This window comes from Artemia franciscana, chromosome 3 (assembly GCF_032884065.1).
Source record: "Artemia franciscana chromosome 3, ASM3288406v1, whole genome shotgun sequence".
Lineage (NCBI taxonomy): Eukaryota > Metazoa > Arthropoda > Branchiopoda > Anostraca > Artemiidae > Artemia > Artemia franciscana.
The window spans coordinates 12,993,415-13,017,735 of NC_088865.1; the positions used below are offsets into that span (position 1 = coordinate 12,993,415).

A 24,321-nucleotide genomic window follows, 5' to 3' on the forward strand; every position below is an offset into this window, starting at 1 on the left:
ACAGTCTAGCATGCCTATCAAATCACTGTGGTAAGCATAGTCTCTTAATGTTGCCACAAATAAACCCACAATATTTCTACTTATTTTCAGCATAATTTTTTTTTCAAAACTCAATATTAATAAGAATTATTGTTACCCGAAATCTGGTACAAAATTGCGTGGCAAAAGAAAACGAACAAAAAAAAAATCCTGAAGGTACCAGTTCTAGAACAGGAACGTGCCGAATATGTATTTTTTTTTAATAGAAATTGATTTTGACTACAGAGAACCAACTTAAAGGATATCCAAATACGCCCATTCCACAAAAAAAAGACGTAAGTAGGGGGACCGTGGCCAAGGACAACTTCCAAAATTCTAAATTTCAACGAATCTCTGGGCACTTCTATTTCAAATCTCACATAAAATTCGCTATCTTTTATTATTAGAATGAATATTTCAATGGAATGAATATCCTGTCTGCATGGGTTTTGGCAAAAAAAAAAAAATATAATGAGAATCAATCCATGCGGTGTTGCAAAACCAAATTCAGTCAACTGGAGTTGCATAAGTAGTGACGAAGAATACGAACAGAAAAACTGACAAGGGCTTATTCTGCATGGGAGTACTAGATAGAAGTCAGCTTCTTAAAAAAAATTACTGAAGATAAAATCACTTACAGTCTCTTGACATTCCAGCAGCGAGGCATTTCTTGAATCGACAAAACTGGCATTCACTTTTGTTCACCCAACTTACAAAGCATTTTCCTTCTCTTATGCAATCTGCTTCAGTATATTCAGTCTGCCTCAGTGTAATCCTTCGAAAAAATATCTGAAATTAAGATATAAATCTTTTGATACGTCATTCAAGGAAACAAGTGAATCACACGACAGACTCATTTTATTCATTCTTTAGCCGATGGCACTAATTGCATACTGAATAGCCCATACCCGCTCCCTCCCCAGAAAATGTTGAGAATGTACCTGCATAGAAAAAAAGTATTTTGACGTTAAATATAAAAGATAGTTGGATTTCGTCATATAGAATAAAACAAGAGCTAAGAGCTCATATGGCACTTGTGACGAGGTCGGAAGAGCCAAAAGCACAGAGCCCATATGGTAAGAGCTCTAGAAAAATTCTAAGAATCAACAGATTGCTTTCAAAGGAAAATCAGAGGCTTACTGCCGGTTGGGATTTAAAATAAGAGCTCTGAGTCACGAGCTCCTTCTAAATACCAAAATTCATTAAGATCCGATCACCCACTCGCAAGTAAAAAATACCTTAATTTTTCTAATTTTTGTAATTTTTTTTTCTCCCTTCAGGCCCAAAGATGGTCAAATCGGGGAAAACGACTTCATCAAGTCAATTTGTGCAGCTCCCTGGCAAGCCTACCGATTTTCATCGTCATAGTACGTCCAGAAGCACCAAACTCGCCAAAGCACTGAACCCCACCACCTAACTCTACCAAAGAGAGCGGATCCAGTCCGGTTACGTCAATCACGTATGTATGATATTTATAAGCGTTTTTCAAGATTTCCGGTCTCCCCTTCAAACTCCCCCCAATGTCAAAAGATCTGGCCGGGATTTGAAATAAGAACTCTGAGACAAGAGTTCATTCTAAATATCAAATTTCATTAAGATCCGGTCACCCGTTCTTAAGTTAAAAATACCTCAATTTTCAGATTTTTCCAAATAACAACCCCCAGCTCCCTCAAAGAGAACGGATCCGTACCAATTATGTCAATCTCGTATCTATAACTTGTGCTTATTCTACCCATTAAGTTTCATCCCGATCTCTCCACTCTAAGGGTTTTCCAAGATTTCCGGTTTCCAATATATCTGTTTTCCCCCTCCAACCCTCTAAGTCCCAGGATTCGATTCGAATTGAAAATGGAGCATCTGAGACATAAGATTCTTCTATATATCAAGTTTCATTAAGATCCGATCACCCATTCGTAAGGTACCTCGATTTTCACGTTTTCCAAGAATTCCGGTCCCCCCCACCAACTCCCTTCAATGTCAACGGATCTGGTCGATATTCAAAATGAGAGTTCTAAAGCATAAGATCCTTCCAGATATCAAATGTCATTAAGATCTGATCACCCTTTCGTAAGTTACAAATACCTCATTTTTCTAATTTTTCAGAATTACTCCCCTCCCTCCACTCCACCAAAGAGAGCGGATCTGGTCCGGTTATGTCAATCATCTATCTTGGACTTGTGCTTATTCTTTCCACCAAGTTTAATCCTGATCTCTCCACTTTAAGCGTTTTCCAAAATTTCCGATCCCCTCCCCCTAATGACACTGGATCCGGTCGGGATTTAAAATCAGAGATCTGAGTTTCAAGGTCCTTCTAAATGAAATTTCATCAGGATACGATCACACTTTCGTAAGTTAAAAATACCTCATTTTTCACATTTTTTAGAACTAACTTCAGCCCCATAAACTCCCCCAAAGAGAGCAGATCCGTTCCAGTTATGTCAATCCCGTGTCTAGGACTTGTGCTTATTTTCCCCACCAAGTTTCATCCTGATTACTCCACTTTAAGCGTTTTCCAAGATTTTAGCCCCCCCCCCCCAACTCCCCCAATGTCACCGGATCTGGTCAGGATTTTAAATAAGAGCTCTGAGATATGATATCCTTCCAAAAATCAAATTTCATTAAGATCCGATTACTCCTTCGTAGGTTAAAAATGCCTCATTTTTTCTAATTTTTCAGAATTACCCCCCCCCCCCCCCCGACTCCCCCAAAGAGAGCGGATGCGTTCCGGTTATGTCAATCACGTGTCTAGGAATTGTGCTTATTTTTCCCGCCAAGTTTCATCCCGATCCCTCAACTCTAATCGTTTCAGAGATTTTAGGTTCCTCCCTCAATTTCTCCCAATGTCACCAGATCCAGTCAGGATTCAAAATAAGAGCTTTGAGACACGATATTCTTCCAAACTTCAAATTTCATTAAGATCCGATCACTCCTTCGTAAGTTAAAAATACCTCATTTTTTCTAATTTTTCAGAATTACCCGCCCCCCCCCCAACTACCCCAAAGAGAGCGGATCCGTTCCGGTTATATCAATCATGTATCTCGGACTTCTGCTTATTTTTCCAACCAAGTTTTATTCTGATCCCTCCATTCTAAGCGTTTTCCAAAATTTTAGGTCCATCCACCTCCCCCCAATCTAAACGGACCCAGTTGGGATTTAAAATAAGAGCTCTGAGCCACGATATCCTTCCAAGCATAAAATTTCATTAACATCCCATTACCCGTTCATAAGTTATAAATACTTCATTTTTCTATTTTTTCCGAATTACCTGACCCACCACACCCCCCCCCCCCCCCCCAGATGGTCAAATCGTGGAAACGACTATTTCTAATTTAATCTGGTCCGGTCCCTGATACGCCTGCCGAATTTCATCGTACTAGCTTATCTGGAAGTGCCTAAAGTAGCGAAATCGGGATAGACAGACCGACAGAATTTGCGATTGCTGTATGTCACTTGGTTAATACCATGCACCATAAAAAAAAATGTTCAATTTTATAACTTAAGCACTAGAAATACAATTTTAATAAATACTATAATGTTGTGAAATGTTTAGTTTCCTGACAGATATATTAGTCCAGTTAATGCACATGCAGAAAAATTTATAGTCGGAAGATACTGCTACATCTGTGTTACTGACTAGACATCGCTATCAGCACAGAGCTCATAAATGTTGCATAATACACCATTTTAGACCTTATTTTTCATGGGAATCTAACATCATGTCCTTGAATCAGTCTGCACTCTCTGGGTATTTAATGAATAAGGTAATCGCACAAGACGTACCGAAAAAGACGAAATTCAGAGAACTCCGCAAGAGAGCTAATAATCTGGCAAGGAGAGATGAAATTACCTACTTGTCGAATCTGGCCATAGACCGAGAAGAGACTGCCGCTAGACATGAGAGTCGTAGACAATATAGGATTATCAGAGAGCAAAACTTGAAAAAAAAGTAATATCATTACATAAAATGGGAAAGATCAGATGGGAATATCGTCACAGGGCGACTAGAAAGAATAAACCGATTGGAAAGAACATTCCAAGGGTCTATTATACAGGAGAGGCCACGCTATATCTTAAACTTCCTCCATCCACTCCAGCCAAAATATGCGACCAGCAGCTCCGTTACTCGTGGAGCGGTATTCTTGCGATGTATCTCCTTCTTCAAAAGAAGAAGTCAGAAAAGCCGTGAAGTCCTAAAAAAAATATAAACCCCTTGTAAGGACTCCCTCCCGGCAGAAATATACAAAGGAAGTCCGACTCCCTATCGGCAGAAATATACAAAGAAAGTCCGGCGCTAGTTGAAGCCCTAACGATTTGAGTCCCTTTTATATATTGGGGAATATATTACCCAGGACTGGCGTAGCGCAACTACAATCCCTATATTTAAGAAAGGAGATGAAGGAGACTGTAAAAATTACCGCACAGCCTCGATAATAGACATAGCTGGGAAGATTTTTGCAATGGTGTCAGTGAACCGCTTTACATCGGACAAGGAAGAACCAGGCAGGCTTCCACCGAAGAATGGAGTGTGTAGATTATATCTTTACCCTAAGAATTCTTCTTTACTAACATTTCATTCATGGATTGGCTATCTTCTCAGACTTTCTTGATTTAGTTGCATTTGACTCAATATTACTACCATTGGTATGGCAAACAATGCTCGAAGACGGTGTTCAGACGAAAATAGTTGAGCTGCTAAGAGCATACTATGAGAATACCCCGAGTAACGGAACTTTTTGAAATATCATATGGCGTCAGTCAACGACATCCAGGATCGCCAATTTGTTTCAAGTATGTTATATACTAGATTATGAAAAACGGATTGAAAGAAGATGAATGTGTCACCTTTTCGGCACAATGGAAAATTTCTGACACTGAATTCATAGACAATGCTACTCCACGCGCTGACTCTGCCCAGAGAGCACAAAATATGACAGAAAGAGTAGCGAATACGGCTAGTGATACAGGACTTCCCCAAATATGAACGTGAAACCTGGCCCCTCAAGGTGGTGGAAGAGTGTCAGCTTGACAACTTTGACTGAAAATGTTTACGGGCCATTATCCACATAGGGTTAGCGCAAAGAATCAGCAATCAACTGCTGACGAAAGTATGCAGACAAAAGTGTGACATTTCCACCATGATCAAGAAAAGGCGTCTCAAGTGGCTAGGTCACGTAATGAGGCGCCTGGAAGAAACTCTGAGACGCCAGCTACTAATAGCAGCCCCTACTTCCTTCTAGAAGAAATTAACCAGGTGGCCAGATGAAATCTTGGCATAATGTCGTCAGAAGGAATTTCGAACCACTTGGGAGATTCCAAAAGCATGGTCACAAGTGGGACAAGGCGTGGCTGGAGTTTATTCAACCATTCACAGAAGACAGAACCCGATGGAAATATTTGGTCCAGCAGCTTCTTGATATTGAGCTGGGCTGAACAGCCTGTGTGTAGTCTTAAGTAAGTAAGTAATATACCAGTTATCTGAGTTTTAAATCTAATAAGGATAGCTAGATTTACAGTCAATTCAAATAGAAAGCTAATCCAGTTTACAGTAAAGGCACTAAAATATAAGAATTTTTATAAAAAAAGATTACTAATTTAATTTTTAATTCCAATACTACAATATGCCAAGGTTATCACGGTCATTTCAATGACTAAATACTACTACCAGTATAAAATAAATAGACCATACAGACAAAATATACCATTACAGGTCGTTTTTGGCAGGTGTTTTGAGTTAATCCGTACTCCCTGGCTGGTTAAAAAATGAGATTCAACATATTAGTCATTCACATCTAAAATATGCATTCGATGTTAAATCTGATAAAACGAGAAAGACAAGCCACTTAAAGAACTCTCATTAAAACCTACAATTTTTGTAAAAAAAGACATGTTACCATTCAATTTTTAATGCCCAAAGTAGATGCAGATTAACGCAAGATGCAGTAGATGCAGCCAGAATTCATATTCGTAAGTGATTTACATTCACATTCGTCACTGACCAAATATCACAAAAAGCAAAACACCCTTAAACGTTACAGACACAATGTACAATTAAATGCCTTCTTGGGGTGGGGGGTGGGGAGGGTTGTCTAAAAAGAATGACCTTGCATCAGTTTATATTCCTTGGCAAGTTATAACTAATTAAAAGTCAAAAATATATTTACCTTGCAAGCTTCACATGTTGTAACACCATAATGGAAACCCGATGCTTTATCTCCACACACCTTGCACACAATTTTTTTTTTACTAGGACCTGGGGAACTGTTGAAGCTAGGAATTTGCTCTAGAATGTAAAAATTATGATTAAAAATACAATAGCAATACACAAGCTTCATAACGATAATCCTATAAAACAATAATGCCAGCTTGATGAATGAAAACACCCCCAATCAGATTGCACATATTATTTACAAAAACTTGTGCATTCGCACGAGTTTTGAATATTTTTTAAAATACGAAAATTGACATCAGATATAATAATAAACCAATGTATTATCAGCAGTATTGTGCTAGAGAATTTGTTCACAAAGACTACACGAATATTTTATTATTTGGCGCCTTAAATCGTAGACAAAAGGCCAGGATCGCCTTTCAAGAATTTTCAGCACCAAATAAAGTAATTTGACATAATTTGCACTTTACTGAAAAAAAAAGAAATAACCGTTGACTGTCAGTTTAATTGACATATACTGATATTTGTTCCTTAAAGTTTTGATAATTTTTCATTTATGAAAGTAAAAAAAGTTAAAACATTTAAAATGCATTTTTTTTTCAGTAAAGCGCAAATTATATTCTGGTCTTGTCAAACCATGGGGGTTATCAGACCTACTGATGTTAATTTATGCTCGTTATGAGCTGGACTCGGCCATTTATTGTAATTTCTGTTCGTTTTGAATTTCATTTATTTATTGATAGTTGTTTGTAATAGTTTTACGCTTGGAAGATTATTTTACTTTATTTCTGCTCATTTTTGGCTAAATCGAGCCGTTTACTTTTCTTTGAAAAACTTGTTTGGTGGAAAAAGTTTTTTAAATTAATGTCTATTCATTTTTATTGACACAGCCTTTTTCATGGAAAAAAAATATAACATTTTATATCTTTTTAGTTTTTCTATAAGAATCCATAGTTTGGGTTGATATTTGTATGTTCGCGAAATTTTTTCTACAATTTTTAAACTAAATAAAACATAGTATCTTCCCAAAAAATTCGATCTATGGTCAAGGACAACCTGGAAAAACTTACACACTTTTTGTTTATTTAAACTGTAAGAGCAAAATAAGTAATAGTAGCAGACCAAAAGTTTCAACTTAACACCCCCCAGTTGTTCTCGATATATTGCTGAGGCGTCTTATTGGCAACCATAAACACAGTGCCTTTTGATTTAGTTTGAAGCAACATTTTGTTTTAAAGCTTAATGGACCCGTTGCATAGCTGTCGGGGGTTGACACGCCCAAAATCTCTAAAAAAAATAGTTGCTGGACAATTCTACTATCCTGAACAAAATGATTGTCTCAAAATTTTGACTGGATGCGTTTCGAAATGAATGGGCTTGAGAGAAAGACTGTTTGCATGTAATCTCTTTTTACTCTTAAAAAGGGCGCTAGACCTTTTAATTTTGATTCGAATCAGTTCCTTCACAAGTTTCAATGATATTTCTAACAATTATAGTGTTGCTACTTACGATAGTGCTTACATGCTCTTAGAAAAACCTGCATGTATACAATTTTTCGTTTAACAGAAAATCCTCCTAAACTTTCCCTTACGTTCCCAAACGCTCGTTGCCCTCCAATCACTTGAGTAATAAAAAGGGCACTAGTCCTTTCAAGTTCCAATCGAATGATCCTTTTTCAAAGATTGTACAACAACAAATGGTCATCTCAAAATTTCTTATCAGATGCATTTCAGGAAAATAAGAGACATGTGCTTGAGAGTGGGAGGGGGGGGGGGTATCACACTCCGATCATCCTGAATTTTAAAAAGTGCACTAAAACTTTTGATTAGCCGTCCAATGAACCCTCTCCGAAGTATATAACATCATCCTTTCTAGATTTACCTCATATGCCCCCAAGGCATAACTTACAAGGTTTTGAGAGATCAGGGCACAGGAATAGGTTCAAAACCTAAACTAAGACAACTAAGTCGCTTAGATTGTGAATATATGACAATAAAGAGATGATGTTGAGTAACGTGAAGCCACCTGGTCAGTATTATTAGTAAAGACGATGGTCGCAGCACAGATGTTAAAAGTGGAGTAGCCACGTTCAATTTCACAGTTGAATAAGGTTTGGAAATATAGGAAGATGATTCTGCAAACAAAGATTAGAATACTGGAAGCTAAAGGGATGACAGTGGTCAAGTATGGTTCTAAATCGTGAGTGTTTGGGAGGACAGAAGAGGATTTGTTGGACATTTTCTAGAAAAATTATTTACGGAATTTTATAGATTTTCTTTTGGCAGAATACGTTCTGGTAATAAAGGATGACATATTGTCAGAGATCGTTCTCGTTGGCCAACCATCTACGCCTAAACCAAGAGCAGATCGTCATAGAGTGGAATGAAAGCAGTTCGTAAGGAAGGATTTCAAGGACATCGGAGCCTCTTAGAAGGTTGTAAGGAGGTAGGCTTTGAATAGATTGGATTGGCAAGGATCAAATCATAAGGGTTTGGTCAACGATGGCTTAGAGCTGCAATTGTTGTTAATGGCAGCAGTTTCACGTCTCAAATCTAACTTTTCTGTGCACTAGGCTCCACTTAGTCCAAAATCTTACTGTTGATGGCTTTGAGCCATTGTAAATATAAAATTCTGGTTTATTTTTCGGGCTGCCATATGTACCCCCAAACTATATCTTTCCAGGTCCTTTGGCCGACGAAATTTTGAATCTGCAAAAGAAATGGCTTCATTTTCGGCTGCATTTTCAAGGGGAGCTATGTGCATTGAGGTCGTCTTATGGATTGATGTAATAATCCAAATATAAACATAACAGAGTGGATGCATGGATTTGAGTATAGGCCAAGGGGAAGGGTATAGTGGAAAAAAATCGATTTGCTTGGTTTTTTTCTAGTATCAATAGTAGTATTAGTAGTAGCAAAAATGGCATGGTCGGTTGTCAAAATGACATGTCTGCAATATCTGAGGAATAATTTTTGAAACTTTCCGAGAATGTTGGGTTCTTCGTTCTTTTTCTCTTTCAGTTTTTTGTTTGCTCTATCTCCCCCCGATCAAGTGTTGCTTTTCGGGAAGGTAATAAAATGTTGTTTCTATGTAAGTTAATAAATCCTCATCCTTATATAACTTTAGAAACTTTTTTTAACTTTAGAAATTATTTTAAGAATAATATCTTCTTAGTAATGACAATTTTTTTTTTTTGTTACAGCTAACAGCATAAAATGGTGAATGGCGTGACGATCCCTATTGTTTTGACCTTCATTGTAATAACAAAGCCATTTAAACTGGCGCTAATAACCTACAGTTCCATATTGGGGTTGGGTTGGCATGGGGTTAGGATGAATAAAATATTTGAGTAACGTAACAAACAATTCAGCTTTAAAAAAAGTTATTTAAGATTTAGCAGTATTGATTCTTATTTTTAGGAGCTTGTCAGTGAAATTAGGCCAGGCAAGTCATTGGATATCACTGTCACGTGATATTGTAACGTGAAGCAATCACATTTGGTGATTCAGGAAGATTTATTTTTTCCGGTGTTTCAATGCTAGTAATTCACAGATCCTTTTTTTTTTTTATTACTTTCCAAAACGTTTCGAAAACTGCCAAATTAAGAAGATCCAAATAATATGGGCAAACAAAGCCAAAATTCTAGGGGATGAAATCAGAAATTTAGAGAGAAGGGCCAGGAAGGAAGGGTTAAAATGTCCAAAAAAGTTCACTATTTGGCCTCTAGTCCCAATTATCTTGAGATAACAGTCATTTGAAGTAGACTCTACGGAACACGAGTTCTCTGCCTAAATACGTTTTAAAATGAACGTCATACCTTCATCACTGATATCGTTTGTTCGGTAGGGTTTACTTAATATGAGATCAGTCTTTCCTTGGTCCTCTTGCTTTTGATTGCCCAGAATTAGGTGATTGAAGACAGAAGAAATTTTTACAGTATCCACAGAGGCAGATGCAGAAGAAACACCTTTACTCTGAGCTTCGACCGATGTGAGCATATCAGCTGTGGTGTCTGAAATCATAAAATAAATGCTGCTTCGTTAAAACAATTCAACCCAGGCACCTAGGTTTTCATTCTTCTTTTTATTTTGAACACATGCAAAACCACAGCTAACAGAGAGGTAAGCTTGAAGCGATGTCTATCTGTTATGATCTTTCTTTATTATGTACTAAAAGTTGAAAAATAACAGAACTAGGGTTAAAGACCTTCAACATCAAGGTCAAAACTGAGTTCATAAAACTTGGTTAATAGTTACTTAAGGACTCAAGAAGCATAAGGACAGATAGGCCTACTATTTCAACCAGGTGTAAAATTCGATGGGTATTTATTTGTAATAAGTTTCCTCTACAAGTCATGGAGTATAGCAGGAATCAGTGCCATGTTTTCGTAGTGAAATGCTTTTTTGTGTTTTTAAATTTTATAATATCGTATTTGCGGCTAAATTCGTAATTTAAGAATAGTAGCTTATCGTGTTGTCTACTAACAGAAATTCCACCCCAGTCTACCAACATTTTAGACAAAGGCTAAATTTTGCATTTAACTCAAGTCACACACGAGAGAAAGGGGGAACTTTGTAACTATTCTCTAGTATTTCATTAATATAATTACTTAGATATAAAATGATTATTTCTCCCCGTAAATAACACATAAGTTATTCACTTATAAGTGAGTATATTGAGGCTTATTTCAAAAAAAAATATTTACATTTAAAAAAAAAAATGGTAGAGCTTCATCTAATTTTCAGAAGCAAAGAATGTGGGGCGATTGACTCCCCTATACACGATAAAGATTGTAAATTAAGCGCTCGTTCGACAACCGGGGAATATGTTATTCCCTTTTCTGTCCTTTTTTGTGTTTGCCAAGCTCAGGCAGTAATTTTGATGTTTTTTTTGCCACCTATTCAACGCCATGATTGTCAGGTAAAAACGTAAAAAAAACCCCATAGATGTCACCCAAAATTTAAACATTTTGGGAATAAAATAATTTGGAAAACTTCGGCTTCAACATCAGAAAATTGCAGTTTGGATTCAACTCAATACTGGCACTACAACGAGATTTAAAAAATCCTCGAACAGAAATAATGCCGTAGACAGAAATAATATTTAAAAAGGAAAGTTTTAATAATAATTTAGTCAAAAAAGGTCTCTTCAGGTTTAAGATCTCAATGGTACATGTTATGTTGTAATAAGTTTTAAACTGCATTGAAATGTAAGATAGTTAAATCAAAGGATTAAATCTTTTTGAACTTGACTGAGCCAGAATTATAATAGTTCTTTTTCTTTAAGGCTGGTTTACAAAAAAAAAAAAAAAAAAAAAAAAGAAAAAAAAAAAAAAAAAAAAAAAAAAAAAAAAAAAAAAAAAAAAAAAAAGTGTCCTATTTTTGCTTGTCAATATATTGCACAAAATACCTTCTGAGATTTGAGCTATCAAACAATAACAAAATAAATAATAACATTATACTGAAACATTAAAAAAACAGGATTGCATAAATTGAGATACCAAAATTTTGCATAAGGTATAGAGACAATAAACAACGAAATCATTTTTCAAAAAAAGAATAAAAAGAAGAAAAACGTAAGAAATGAATGTCCACAGGTATATTTTCTTGTAAAATTTATAAAAAGTTTAATATTCGGATCCACCAAATTAGGTGCTATTAAGTTGTAAAAATGGGCATTGTGAAAATAGCCAAAAAAGCAGACGATGGTGTATGGCGTGATGGTAACTCTTGCTTCGATCTTCGTTGCTGAAACAACGTTGAGTAAAGCGATAAATGATTTGGCTTTCAATACAAAGTGCTATTTGAGATTTTGTAGAATTTATTTTTATTTTTTTGAGTTTGCCAGTCAAGTTAGGCCAGTCAAGTGCTTGGACACCACTGTCATGTTCAATTGTAACGTGAAGCAATCACACTTAGCTCATAAAAAACTGATTTTCTTGCTGTTTTAGCATAAGTTACTCCAAAATACTTTTTTTTATTTTACTGTGTCACTTTCAAAAACTGCCAAATTGAGAAGACCAAAACAATATAGGCACAAAATAATCCTGTGGGTGAGATCAGAAAAACTGGCAAGAGAGACGAGGAGGGAGGCATTAAAATGACATAAAAATTCCTTATTGGGCCTCTAATTTTGATTGAACTGAGACAAAAATCCTTTGAAACAGACTCGCAGGACATAAGGTCCCTGAATCTCCTCTCTTTTTCACTGTTAAAATGAATGCCAAACCTTCATAGGTGATATCCTTTATATCAGAATCAGAAAAATCATAGTAAACAGTATTGTTCTTTCCTCGTGTGAGATCTGGTTTTGCTTGATCAACTTGCTGTTAATTCTTCGGTATAAGTTGATTAAAAAGAGGAGAAAATTTTGCACTATCCATATCTGAAGATATAGAAGGAAAACTTCAGATTCTGTGTTTCGACAGATGGCAGTATATCAAACATGTTCTTTATAATAATAAAATATGGTTCTGACTTTTAGCACCCCCCTGGGCGATCACCTCCCCGAAAAATATACCCCCCCCCCCCAATGAAAATGCCCCCACGGAAAATACCCGGTGGAAATTACCGCACCCTCTGCGGAAAATACCTTCCACCCCCGTGTTAAATAAGGCTTTCCAAATTTGAGAATTTTATTTGAGAATTTGTTTTTATTTCCGTAGGGGGAAGAATTTTTAATACTTGTGTATTATGCACCACTCGATAACGAACCGGTTTCTTCATTAGTTTCTTTCAGCTTAGGGCGAGACCAGACAAAGAGGGACAGAATATATGGGAAATATATAATTTTGGATATATATCTGCACACAAAGGGGGGGGGGACGGGTAAAGTATTTGGACAGTTTGAAGTAAGAAAACAACTCTTACTTCATAATATGCAGAATAAGTGCGCCTAATACATTTTGCATGCAGACCCGCTATACTTTGCCCCCCCCCCCCCCAATGTGCAAATCTATATCCCAAATTTGTTTCTAAAAAGTAACGAAGAAAATAACGAAAAACAAGAGCTAAGAGCTCATATGGCACATGTGACGAGGCAAGAAGAGTTAAGAGCCAAGAGCTCATATGGTATGAACTCTAAAAAATTCTAAGAATCAATAGATTAATTTAAAAGGAAAATCAGAGGCTTAATGTCGGTCAGGATTTAAAATAAAAGCTCTGAGTCACTATGTCCTTCTAAATATCCAAATTCATTAAGATCCGATCACCCACTCGTAAGTTATAAATAACTCATTTTTTTCTAATTTTTGCTCTCCCTTTAGCTCCCCAGATGGTCGAATTAGGGAAAACGACTTTATCAAGTCATTTTGTGCAGCTCATGACTCATGGCTTATTCCTCCACCAAGCTTCATCCCGATTCCTCCACTCCAAGCGTTTTCCAAGATTTCGCCCTCCACCCCCCCCCCCCAATGTCAACAGATCTGGTCGGGATTTGAAATAAGAGCTCTGAGACATGAATTCCTTCTAAATATCAAATTTCATCAAGATCCCGTCACCCGTTCTTAAGTTAAAAATACCTCATTTTTTCTAATTTTTCCAAATTAAAAACTCCCAGCTCCTCCAAAGAGAACGGATCCGTTCCAATTATGTCAATCACGTATCTAGAACTTGTGCTTATTCTTCCCATCAAGTTTCATCCCGATCTCTCCACTCTAAGCGTTTTCCGAGATTTCTGTTTCCCTCCTCCAGCCCCCCATGTCCCCGGATCCAATTCGAGTCGAAAATGGAGCATCAGAGACATAAGATCCTTCTATATATATCAAGCTTCATTAAGATCCAATCACCTAATCGTAAGATAAAAATACCCCAATTTTCACGTTTTCCAAGAATTCCAGTTTCCCCCTCCAACTCCCCCCAATGTCAAAGGATCTGGTCAGAATTTAAAATTAGAGCTTTAAAGCACAAGATCCCTCTAAATATCAAATTTCATTCAGATCTGGTGACCCGTTCGTTAGTTACAAATACCTCATTTTTACAAACCCTCCCCCCAACTCCACCAAAGAGAGCAGATCCGGTCTGGTTATGTCAGTCACGTATCTTAGACAGGTTTTTATTCTTCCCATCCAGTTTCATCCTGATCTCTCCTCTTTAAATATTTTCTAAGATTTCCGGTGATATTCGGTGTTTAGGATTATTTTCCAAAGACTTCTGCTTATTTTTCCCACCAAGTTTCATCCCCATCTCTCCAATCTAAGCGTTTTCCAAGATTTTAGGTCCCCCTCTAACTCCCCCCAATATCACCGGTTCTGGTGATATTGGTTCCCCCCAAACTTCCCCCAATGTCACCAGATCCAGCCGGGATTTAAAATAAGAGCTTTGAGACACGATATCCTTCTAGATATAAAATTTCATTGTGATCCGATCACCCGTTCGTAAGTTAAAAATACCTCATTTTTTCTAATTTTTCAGAAATACCCCCCCCCCCCAAATACCCCAAAGAGAGCGAATCTGTTCCAGTTATGTCAATCATGTATCATGTATTCATTTATTCATTATTCATGTATTCATTTTTTCTATTTTCCAAATTAACCGACCCCCCCCCCCCCCAGATGGTCAAATCGAGAAAACGACTATTTCTAATTTAATTTGGTCCAGTCCCTGATACACCTGCCAAATTTCATCGTCCTAGCTTACCTGGAAGTGCCTAAAGTAGCAAAACCAGGACTGACAGACTGACAGACAGACAGACCAACAGAATTTGCGATTGCTTTATGTCACTTGGTTAATACCAAGTGCCATAAAAACGGTTTGTTCTCGAGTTTACACATCGTAAACTTGAGTGAGTGGCGTATAATACACAAGTACCGAAATTTTTCAAAGACAGCCGGGTTTCCTGGTATTATTTAACAAGAGCTAAGAGCTCATATGGCATTTGTGACGAGCGGATCCGTCACAAGCTCTGAGTAATGATGTCCTTCTAAATATCAAAATTCATTAAGATCCGATCATCCACTCGTAAGTTATAAATACCTCATTTTTTCTAATTTTTCCTCTCCCTTTAGCCCCCCCCCAGATGGTCGAATCTGGGAAAACGACTTTATCAAGTCAATTTGTGCAGCTCCCTGACACGCCTACCAATTTTCATCTTCCTAGCACGTCCAGATGCACCAAACTCACCAAAGCACTGAACCCTAACCCCCAAATCCCCCAAAGAGAGCGAATCCAGCACGGTTACGTCAATCACGTATCTACGACATTAGCTTATTCTATCCACCAAGCTTCATCCCGATTCCTCCACTCTAAGCGTTTTCCAAGATTTCCGACTTCCCCCTCCAACCCCCCCAAATGTCAAAAGATCTGGTCTAGATTTGAAATAAGAGCTCTGAGACATGAATTCCTTCTAAATATCAAATTTCATTCAGATCCGGTCACCAGTTCTTAAGTTAAAAATACCTCAATTTTTCTAATTTTTCCAAATTAACACCCCGCCAGCTCCTCCAAAGAGAACGGATCCGTTACAATTATGTCAATCACGTATCTAGAACTTGTGCTTATTCTTCCCATCAAGTTTCATCCCGATCTCTCCACTCTAAGCGTTTTCCAAGATTTCTGTTTCCCTCCTCCATCCCCCTATGTCCCCGGATCCAATTCGAGTGAAAAATGGAGCATCTGAGACATAAGATCCTTCTATATATCAAGTTTCATTAAGATCTGATCACCTATTCGTAAATTTCTTCGACTGCCACCACATCTACCCGCGAAGATGATCTATGACTTCGACCCTACCAAAATTGGTTGGAAGCGACCTCGCGGCCGACCGAAGAAACGTTGTTCCGACAGCCTGTCCGAGTTCTTGACGATGGTAAACATCAGACAGGGCGAAGAGCAAATACTCGCCATGGACCGAAGTGGATGAAGGAGGCAGACGTCACTCTCTACGCCGAGTAGTGCCCGGCAGGAGACTTAAGTAAGTAACAAAGTAAGACCTATTCGTAAGATAAAAATACCCAAATTTTCACGTTTTTCAAGAACTCCAGTTTCCCCCACCAACTCCCCCAATGTCAAAGGATCTGGTCGGAATTTAAAATAAGAGCTTTAAAGCACAAGATCCTTCTAAATATCAAATTTCATTAAGATTTGATCACCCGTTCGTAAGTTAAAAATACATCATTTTTTTCTAGTTTTTCAGAATTACAGGCCCCCCCAATTCCCCCAAATAGAGCGAATTCGTTCCAATTATGTCAATCACGTATCTAAGACTTCTGCTTATTTTCCCACCAAGTTTCATCCCGATTCCTCCACTCTAAGCGTTTTCCATGATTTTAGATTCCCCCTCCCAAACTCCCCCCAATGTCACCACATCCGGTCGGGATTTAAAATAAGAGCTTTGAGACACGATATCCATCTAAAAATCAAATTTCATTGAGATCCGATCACCCGTTCATAAGTTAGAAATACCTCATTTTTTCTAATTTTTCAGAATTAACCCCCCCCCCCCAACTACCCCAAAGAGAGCGAATCCGTTCCAGTTATGTCAATAATGTATCTAGGACTTGTGCTTATTTTTCCCACCAAGTTTCATCCAGATCCCTCCACTCTGGAAGTGTTTTCCAAGATTTTAGGTTTCCCCCTCCTAACTCCCCCCAATGTCACCAGATCCGGTCGGGATTTAAAATAAGAACTCTGAGACACGATATCCTTACAAACATCAAATTTCATTAAGATCTGATCAACTGTTCATAAGTTAAAAACACTTCATTTTTTCTATTTTTTCCGAATTAACCGGCCCCCACTCCCCGCCAGATGGTCAAATCGAGAAAACGACTATTTCCAATTTAATCTGGTCCGGTCCCTGATACGCCTGCCAAATATCATCGTCCTAGCTTACCTGGAAATGCCTAAAGTAGCAAAACCGGGACCGACAGACAGACCGATAGAATTTGCGATTGCTATATGTCACTTGGTTAATATAAAGTGCCATAAAAACGATCAGAAATTAAATACAAGTCTTTTCAACTAAAGCAAAGAGCAAGATTAAAACTTAAAACGAACAAATATTATTACGTTTATGAAAGGAGTTGCCCTTTCCACAATACCATGCTCTTTACGCTAAAGTTTTTACTTTTTGTTCTAATTATTTAAGTACAATTCCTGAAAAACAAATGGCTGTTTAATTAGAACACTAGGATTTGTTATAAAATTCTATACAAAATAACGTCATTGTAAAGAGCGAGGTCTTAAGGAGAAGGATGTTCTCATTATTTTGAGTTGAAAAAAGAACTTTTTTTTTTAAATTTAATTTCTGATCGTTTTTAAATAAAACCAGAAAAACCAGCTCTCTCTCACTATGAACAATTCCGATACTTGTGTATTATACACTACTCACTAAAGTTTAAAATGACTCGACAACAAACTGTTTTTTGTGTGTGTTAGTTTCTTCATTACTTTAGAAACAAATTTGGGCTATAGATTTGCACATTAGGGGGGGGGGGGGTAAAGTATAGCGGGTCTGCATGCAAAATGTATTATGTACAATTATTCTTTATATTATGAAGTAAGAATTGTTTTCCGACTTCAAATTGTCCAAATACTTTACCCCCCTCCCCTTATGTACAAATATATAGCCCAAATTATATATTTCTCATCTATTCTGTCACTTGTTTTTGTCTTGTCTCGCGCAAAGCTGAAAGAAACTAACGAAGAAACCAGTTTGTTCTCGAGTTTTAAACACAACGTAAACTTGAGTGAGAGGCGGATAATGCACAAGTACCGAAATTTCTCCCCCCAACACAAATTGAAAAAAAAAACTCAAATAAAAATCTCAAAATTGGAAAGCCTGATTTTCCGCGGAGGGGTATTTTCCTCGGGGGGAGGGGTGATTTCCGGTGGGGTATTTCCTACGGGGTGGAGTATTTTTAGCGGGGGTATTTTCCAGTGGGGTTATTTTCCGGAAGGTATCTTCCAAGGAGTGTTTTCTGCGGATGGTATTTTCAGGGGGGTAATCGCCAGAGGTTAAAGGCCGGTCATCATAAAATACATGGTGCTTTATTATAAGTATTTAACCCTCAAACATAGCTTTTCTTACTTTCTATGTTTCAGCTCAATTTTCAACCGTACTGTAAGCATCTATCTATTAAATAAATTAAATAAAAAAAACTAATTTTTTTAGCTGAAAGTAAGGAGCGACATTAAAACTTCAAACGAACAGAAATTACTCCGTATATGAAATGGGTTTTCCCTCCGCAATCCCTCGCTCATTGCGCTTAAGTTTTTAATTGTTTTAAAAAGTAGAATTGTGGCAAAGAGTCGAACTTTAGCGTAAAGAGCGAAGGATTGCGGAGAGGACAACCCATTTCATATACGGAGTAATTTCTGTTTGTTTTAAGTTTTAATGTCGCTCCTTACTTTCAGCTAAAAAAATTAGTTTTTTTATTTAATTTCTAAACGTTTTTGAATTAATGCATGTTTGTTTTGGCTCTCCGCACATAAATTAGAAAAATGAAATTTGTATATTAATTCTTTTTTTGGCTAAATGGCTTTCTCTTAGTTTTGATCAGACGATTTTGAGAAATAAGGGGTGGAGAAGGAGGTCTAGTTGCCCTCCAATTTTTCGGTTACTTAAAAAGGCAACTAGAACTTTTAATTTTTAACGAACGTTTTTATTAGAAAAAAATATACGTAACTTAAGAATTAACTTACGTAACAAACTTTCATCATCTTATATTTTTATTATGTATACAAGGGGGTTTGTACCCTCGTTAAGACCTCGCTCTTTACACTAAATCGTAAGTTTTGTCCGAATTCTTTAAGAATGACCCCTGAATCAGAAAGGCCGTAAAATAAATAGTTGAAACTACTAAAAATACTTTAGCATAAAGAGCGAGGTATTTATCTCCTCCTAAATACCTCTCTCTTTATGCTAAAGTATTTTTAGAACCCCTCATATGCGTAATAATCTCTGTTCGTTTTAAGTTTCAATGCTACTCTTTCCTTTAATTTGAAAAAACGTTTTCATGTTTATTTTTCATTGTTTTCTTATAGTAATGCTAGACAATCTTGCGCCCTTTTCATTGAATTTTTCTTCCCCCATGACAGATTCCTCCAAGGAAAGATCCTCCAACATAGCCCCCTCCCCTCAGCCCCACCCCCAAACAAAATAAAATCCCCCTGAAAACGTCTGTACACTTCCCAATAACCATTACTATATGTAAACACTGGTCAAAGTTTGTAACTTGCAGCCCCTCCCCCAGGGATTGTGGGGGAGTAAGTCATCCCCAAAGACATAGTTATTATGGTTTTCGACTATGCTGAACAAAATGGCTATCGCAAAATTTTGATCCGTTGTCTTTGGGAAAACATGAGCGTGGGAGGGGGCCTAGATGCCCTCCAATTTTTTGGTCACTTAAAAAGGGCACTAGAACTTTTCATTTCCGTTAGAATGAGCCCTCTTGTGACATTCTAGGACCACTTGGTCGATACGATGACCCCTGGAAAAAAACAAAAAAAAAAAACAAACAAATAGCCTAAACACGCACCCGTGATTTGTCTTCTGGCAAAAATACAAAATTCCACAATTTTGTAGATAGGAGCTTGAAACTTCTACAGTCGGGTTCTCTGATACGCTGAATCTGATGGTGTCATTTTCGTTAAGATTCTACGACTTTTAGGGGGTGTTTCCCCCTATTTTCTTAAATAATGCAAATTTTCTCAGGCTCGTAACTTTTGATGGGTAAGACTAAACTTGATGAAACTTATATATTTAAAATCAGCATTAAAATGCGATTCTTTTGATGTAGCCATTTTAATTAGCCATTTGAATTCCATTTTTTAGAGTTTTGGTTACTATTGAGCCGGGTCGCTCCTTACTACAGTTCGTTACCACGAACTGTTTGATAGCTTTCATTACCGGAGCTAATCTGTTAACAGTCATCATTATGCTCTCGACTTTCATAGTCATGTTTTTTGAGAATTTTCATGAACAGAAGGCGAAAGTGCAATTTAGCAATAATCTTATTTCATTCTAGGTGACATCAATAGGTTAGATATCGAGTCTTCCGTGATTTCTCAACTTTTGAATCTACGTTTAGTCCCTACGATTAGCATTCCGACTGAAGAATTTTGTTCAAATTGATTTTATGTCCCTGCTTGGAAACGAGAATTATATAAGTAGTAAATTCGCGCTTTTTTATAGTAAGCCATTGGAAAAAGTTAAGGAAGTAGGGGTTGTGAATATGAAAGGCCGAAAACATAATGGGAAGAAGTCATGGATAATAATAGATCTTCTTCAAAAAATAAATGAAAGAGATTGTTGAAGTTATTATAAACTTTAAAGATATTACCGATAACAATAGATCTTCTTTGGAAAATAAATGAAAGAGACTGATACATTGTTTAAGGTACAAGCTTTACCAATCAAAAGCTACGAAACTCAAAAAAATTACATGATTTTCGAAGAAGGGGGACACGCCGCAAGAGAGTCGAGTGATCTTAACAAAAATCCGACCTTCAGATTCAGTATACCAGCGAACCCTATCTAAAATGTGGAATATTGTAGCCTTTGGCAGAAAAAAGATCACGAATCTGTGTTTATTTTCTAGGACCGTTGGTCCGAAAAAATCGAGAGACTTCACTCGAACGGAAATCAAAAGTTTGACTTTTTGTCCTGATTCCTTAAGAAAAAGATAAGGTACCCTTAAGACCCTTAGAAAAGGGCCGTTGGTTTTTATTGAGAAGTATTTCTAAAGAGTCTTAAGATTTAAGCGTAAAGAGGAAGGGGTACCACCCCCCAACATATACAGAATAATTTATGTTCATTTAAAGTTTTAATTTTGCTCTTTACTTTTAGCTAAAATAACTTGTTTAATAATTTAATTTATTAAACAAGACACACAATCTTCGGGAGGGTAATAATACACTGATTTTTTCAACCAGGTCAATCTTATCTGTGGTTCATACGGGGATTAGAAGTTACAATCATCTTGATGAGAGTATTATAAATAATAGGAATATATCTATATTTAAGATAGAAATTAAGGAAATCTAATTAGATAGCATAAGTTTTAGTTTTTCGCTAACTTTTTTAGGGGGGGGGGTAAACAAATAACAGGACAACTTATTATGGCCTCTTGGGGCATGATTTTAATTTTAATTTTGAAGCTGAATTTGTTTTTTTTTTTGTACGGTTTGTGGTACCAATTAGGATGTGTGCTTTTTATTAGTTGTATTATAATTCAAACTGTCCTGTATCATTTTTTTTGTATTTAATACAGCCCTTCGGGCAAGTTCTTTTTACTTCTCGAGGTGGCTGTTAAAAGTGATGTTGTTTTTTGGTTTAACAAATATCTTAGCCTCTCACATGGAAAATATATAGCTAACAGAGAAAAAAATTGACGTGCAGTCCATCTGTTATCAAATAAATTTCATTACATATTAAAAGAGAAAAAAGGCACAACTAGGGTGACTTATCTTAAGCAGAAGGGTCTAAACTGAACTGATAAGCCTCATTAAGATTAACGTAAGGACTCAAGAAGGATAAATGCAACTAGTATTTCCACCGGATGTAAATATTCGGAATGAATGCTTCTTTTTTATTAATCTCCTTACAGAATCGTGTTTGGGATCAGTGGTGTGTATTTGTTGTTGAATGTTTGTTTTTTGTTTTAATACATTTTTTAATACCCTGTAGCCTATAGGCTACTGCTACATTAATAAAAAAATAATAGATTGATGTTGTTTTCTACAGCCAGAAAATATAGCATTGTCTACACATTATTTACTCATAGAATAAATAATGTATAAGACTCAAGTGACAGGCGAGGGACAAGTAGAACTTCTTAATTATTCTTCGGTGTATCAATTACACACGTAATCAGAAATATAACGATTATTTCTGCGCCTAAAGAACATAATAGGAAAAGCAATAGCACTGCCTAAGTAAAGAGCGATGTGGGCACAATGTATTGTTTTTTAGACCAGGGCACTTCGTATCAAAGGAGCTGTCGTAAAAAACTTAGAAAATGGCTCATTCGATTGGAAATTGAATGGGCTAGTACCCTTTTTAACAGTCGAAACTGATCGAACGACAACTATCCCCCTCCAACGCCTACCATTTTCCCAGACACATTTAATCAAAATTTTGAGATAGCCATTTAGTTCAACGCAGTTGAAAAATTTAGAAATCATTTCTTTGAGGATGACAACCCCTCACCCACAGCCCTCAGGGCAAGGATTGTAAGTTATGCCCTGGGTGCATTAAAGGTTTATATAGACAGGGTTGTCGTATAAGCTTCTGAGAGGGTTCACTGGATTGCTAATGAGATGTTTTAGTGCCCTTTTTGAGATTCAGAGTGATCGAAGGGTGGATGCCCCTCCCCCGACATAAATGCACCTCGTATTTTCCCGAAATGCATCTAATAGAAATTTTGAGATGACCATTTGTTGTCGTGGAAACTTCGAAAAGAGCTCATTTGATTGGAAATTGAAAAGACTAGTTCCTTTTTAATCTTTTTAATAGTCAATCAAAAGTGATTCGAGGGCAACTAACTCCCTCCCACGTCCAAAATTTCCCCAAACACATTCAATCAAAATCTCGAGAGAGCCATTTTGTTCAACATAATTGATAGGTTCGGGAATTATGTCATAAGAATGATCCTCCCCAGAGCCCTCGGAGCAAGGCTTGTAATTCATTCCATGGGGGAATATAAGGAATATGTAGAAAAGGTGACCGCATACACTCTGGAATGGGCTCATTTGATTGGAAATCAGATATTCTAGTGCTCTTTTTAAAATTCAGAGAGATCAGAGGGTGGATACCCCCCTCCTCGTATTTTCCCGGGTGATCGCAAAAACTCCGGAATGGGCTCATTTGATTGGAAATCAGATGTTCTAGTGCCCTTTTTAAATTCAAAGTGGTCAAACCCCCCTCGTATTTTCCCAAAAATCATCTGAGAAGAATTTTGAAACGGTCATTTGTTGTCGTAGAAACTCCGAAAAGAACTCATTCGATTGGAAATTGAAAAGGCTAGTGCTCTTCTTAATACTCGAAAGTGATAGGAGGGCAACTAATCCCCCTCTCTTCCCCACCATTTTCTCGAACACCTCCAATCAAAATTTTATTCAACGTAGTTGATAGACCCAGATATTATGTCTTTGAGGATGACAACCCCCCTACAGCCCTAAGGGCAAGAGTTGTAAGTTATGCACTGGGGGAATATAAGGTATATATAAACAAAGGGTAATCGTAAAAAACTTCGGACGGGGCTCAATGGACCGGTAATAAAAAGTTCTAGGGCTCTTTTTAAGATCAAGAGTGAAAAGAGGGTGGATACCCCTTCACACCTCATGTTTTCCCGAATTGCATCTGACAGAATTTTTTAGATGGCCATTTGTTGTCTTAAAAGCTTAGAAAAGAGCTTATTCGATTGGAAATTGGAAACCCCTTTTTAACAGTTGAAAATGATTGGGGACAGTTAACACCTCTCCCACGCCCACCATTTCCCCAAACCAATCCAATCCAAATTTTTAGATAACCATTTTGCACGACGCAATTAAAAGGTCTGGAAATTATGTCTTTGAGGATGACCATATCCCCCCGCCAGAGCCCTCAGGGCAAGGGTTGTAAGTTATGCCCTGGGGACATATAAGATGTATATAGATAGGGTGATCGTATAAACTTCGGAGGGAGATCATTGGATTGGTAATCAAAAGTTCTAGTGCCCTTTCTAAGATTCAAAGTGATTAGAGGGTAGATACGCCCCCCCCCACACACACGTCGTATTTTCCCGAGATGCACCTGATAGAGATTCTTTGATGGCCATTTGTTGCAAAAAAAAAAAAAATCAAAAACAGCTCATTCGATTGAAAATCGAAAGAACCAGTGCCCTTTTTAATAGTCGAAAGCGATTGGACGGCAACTAACCCCCATCCCACGCCCATCATTTCCCCGAACACATATAATAAAATTTTGAGATAGCAATGTTGTTCAATGTAACTGAAAGGTCTGGAAGTTATGGTTTTGAGGATGACAACCCCCCATCCACAGCCCTCAGGGCAAGGTAATGTCCTTGAACCATATAGGGAATATATTGAAAGGGTGATCGTATAAACTTCGGAGCGGGCTCGTTGGATTGGCAATCAGATGTTCTAGTGCCCTTTTTTCAGATTTAGGGCGATCGGAGGGGATAAGTGATGGGG

General features: G+C 37.2%; 1 protein-coding gene across 4 annotated transcripts in view; it reads right to left on the reverse strand.

The window, feature by feature from the left end:
- Nucleotides 1-631: 631 nt before the first annotated feature.
- The window catches only part of LOC136024896 (uncharacterized), a 69,632-nt gene continuing 45,942 nt past the window's right edge, over nt 632-24,321 (reverse strand). For 3 of the 4 annotated variants that reach the window (XM_065700437.1, XM_065700435.1, XM_065700436.1), the window contains exons 6-8: nt 10,005-10,199; nt 6,180-6,298; nt 632-807 (exon numbers count right to left, since the gene is read on the reverse strand). In XM_065700437.1, the coding sequence (XP_065556509.1) occupies nt 649-807; nt 6,180-6,298; nt 10,005-10,199 (473 nt within the window). In that variant the 3' untranslated portion in view covers nt 632-648. The remainder of the gene's footprint in view (nt 808-6,179; nt 6,299-10,004; nt 10,200-24,321) is intronic. The other variant, XM_065700438.1, reaches the window with a different exon arrangement.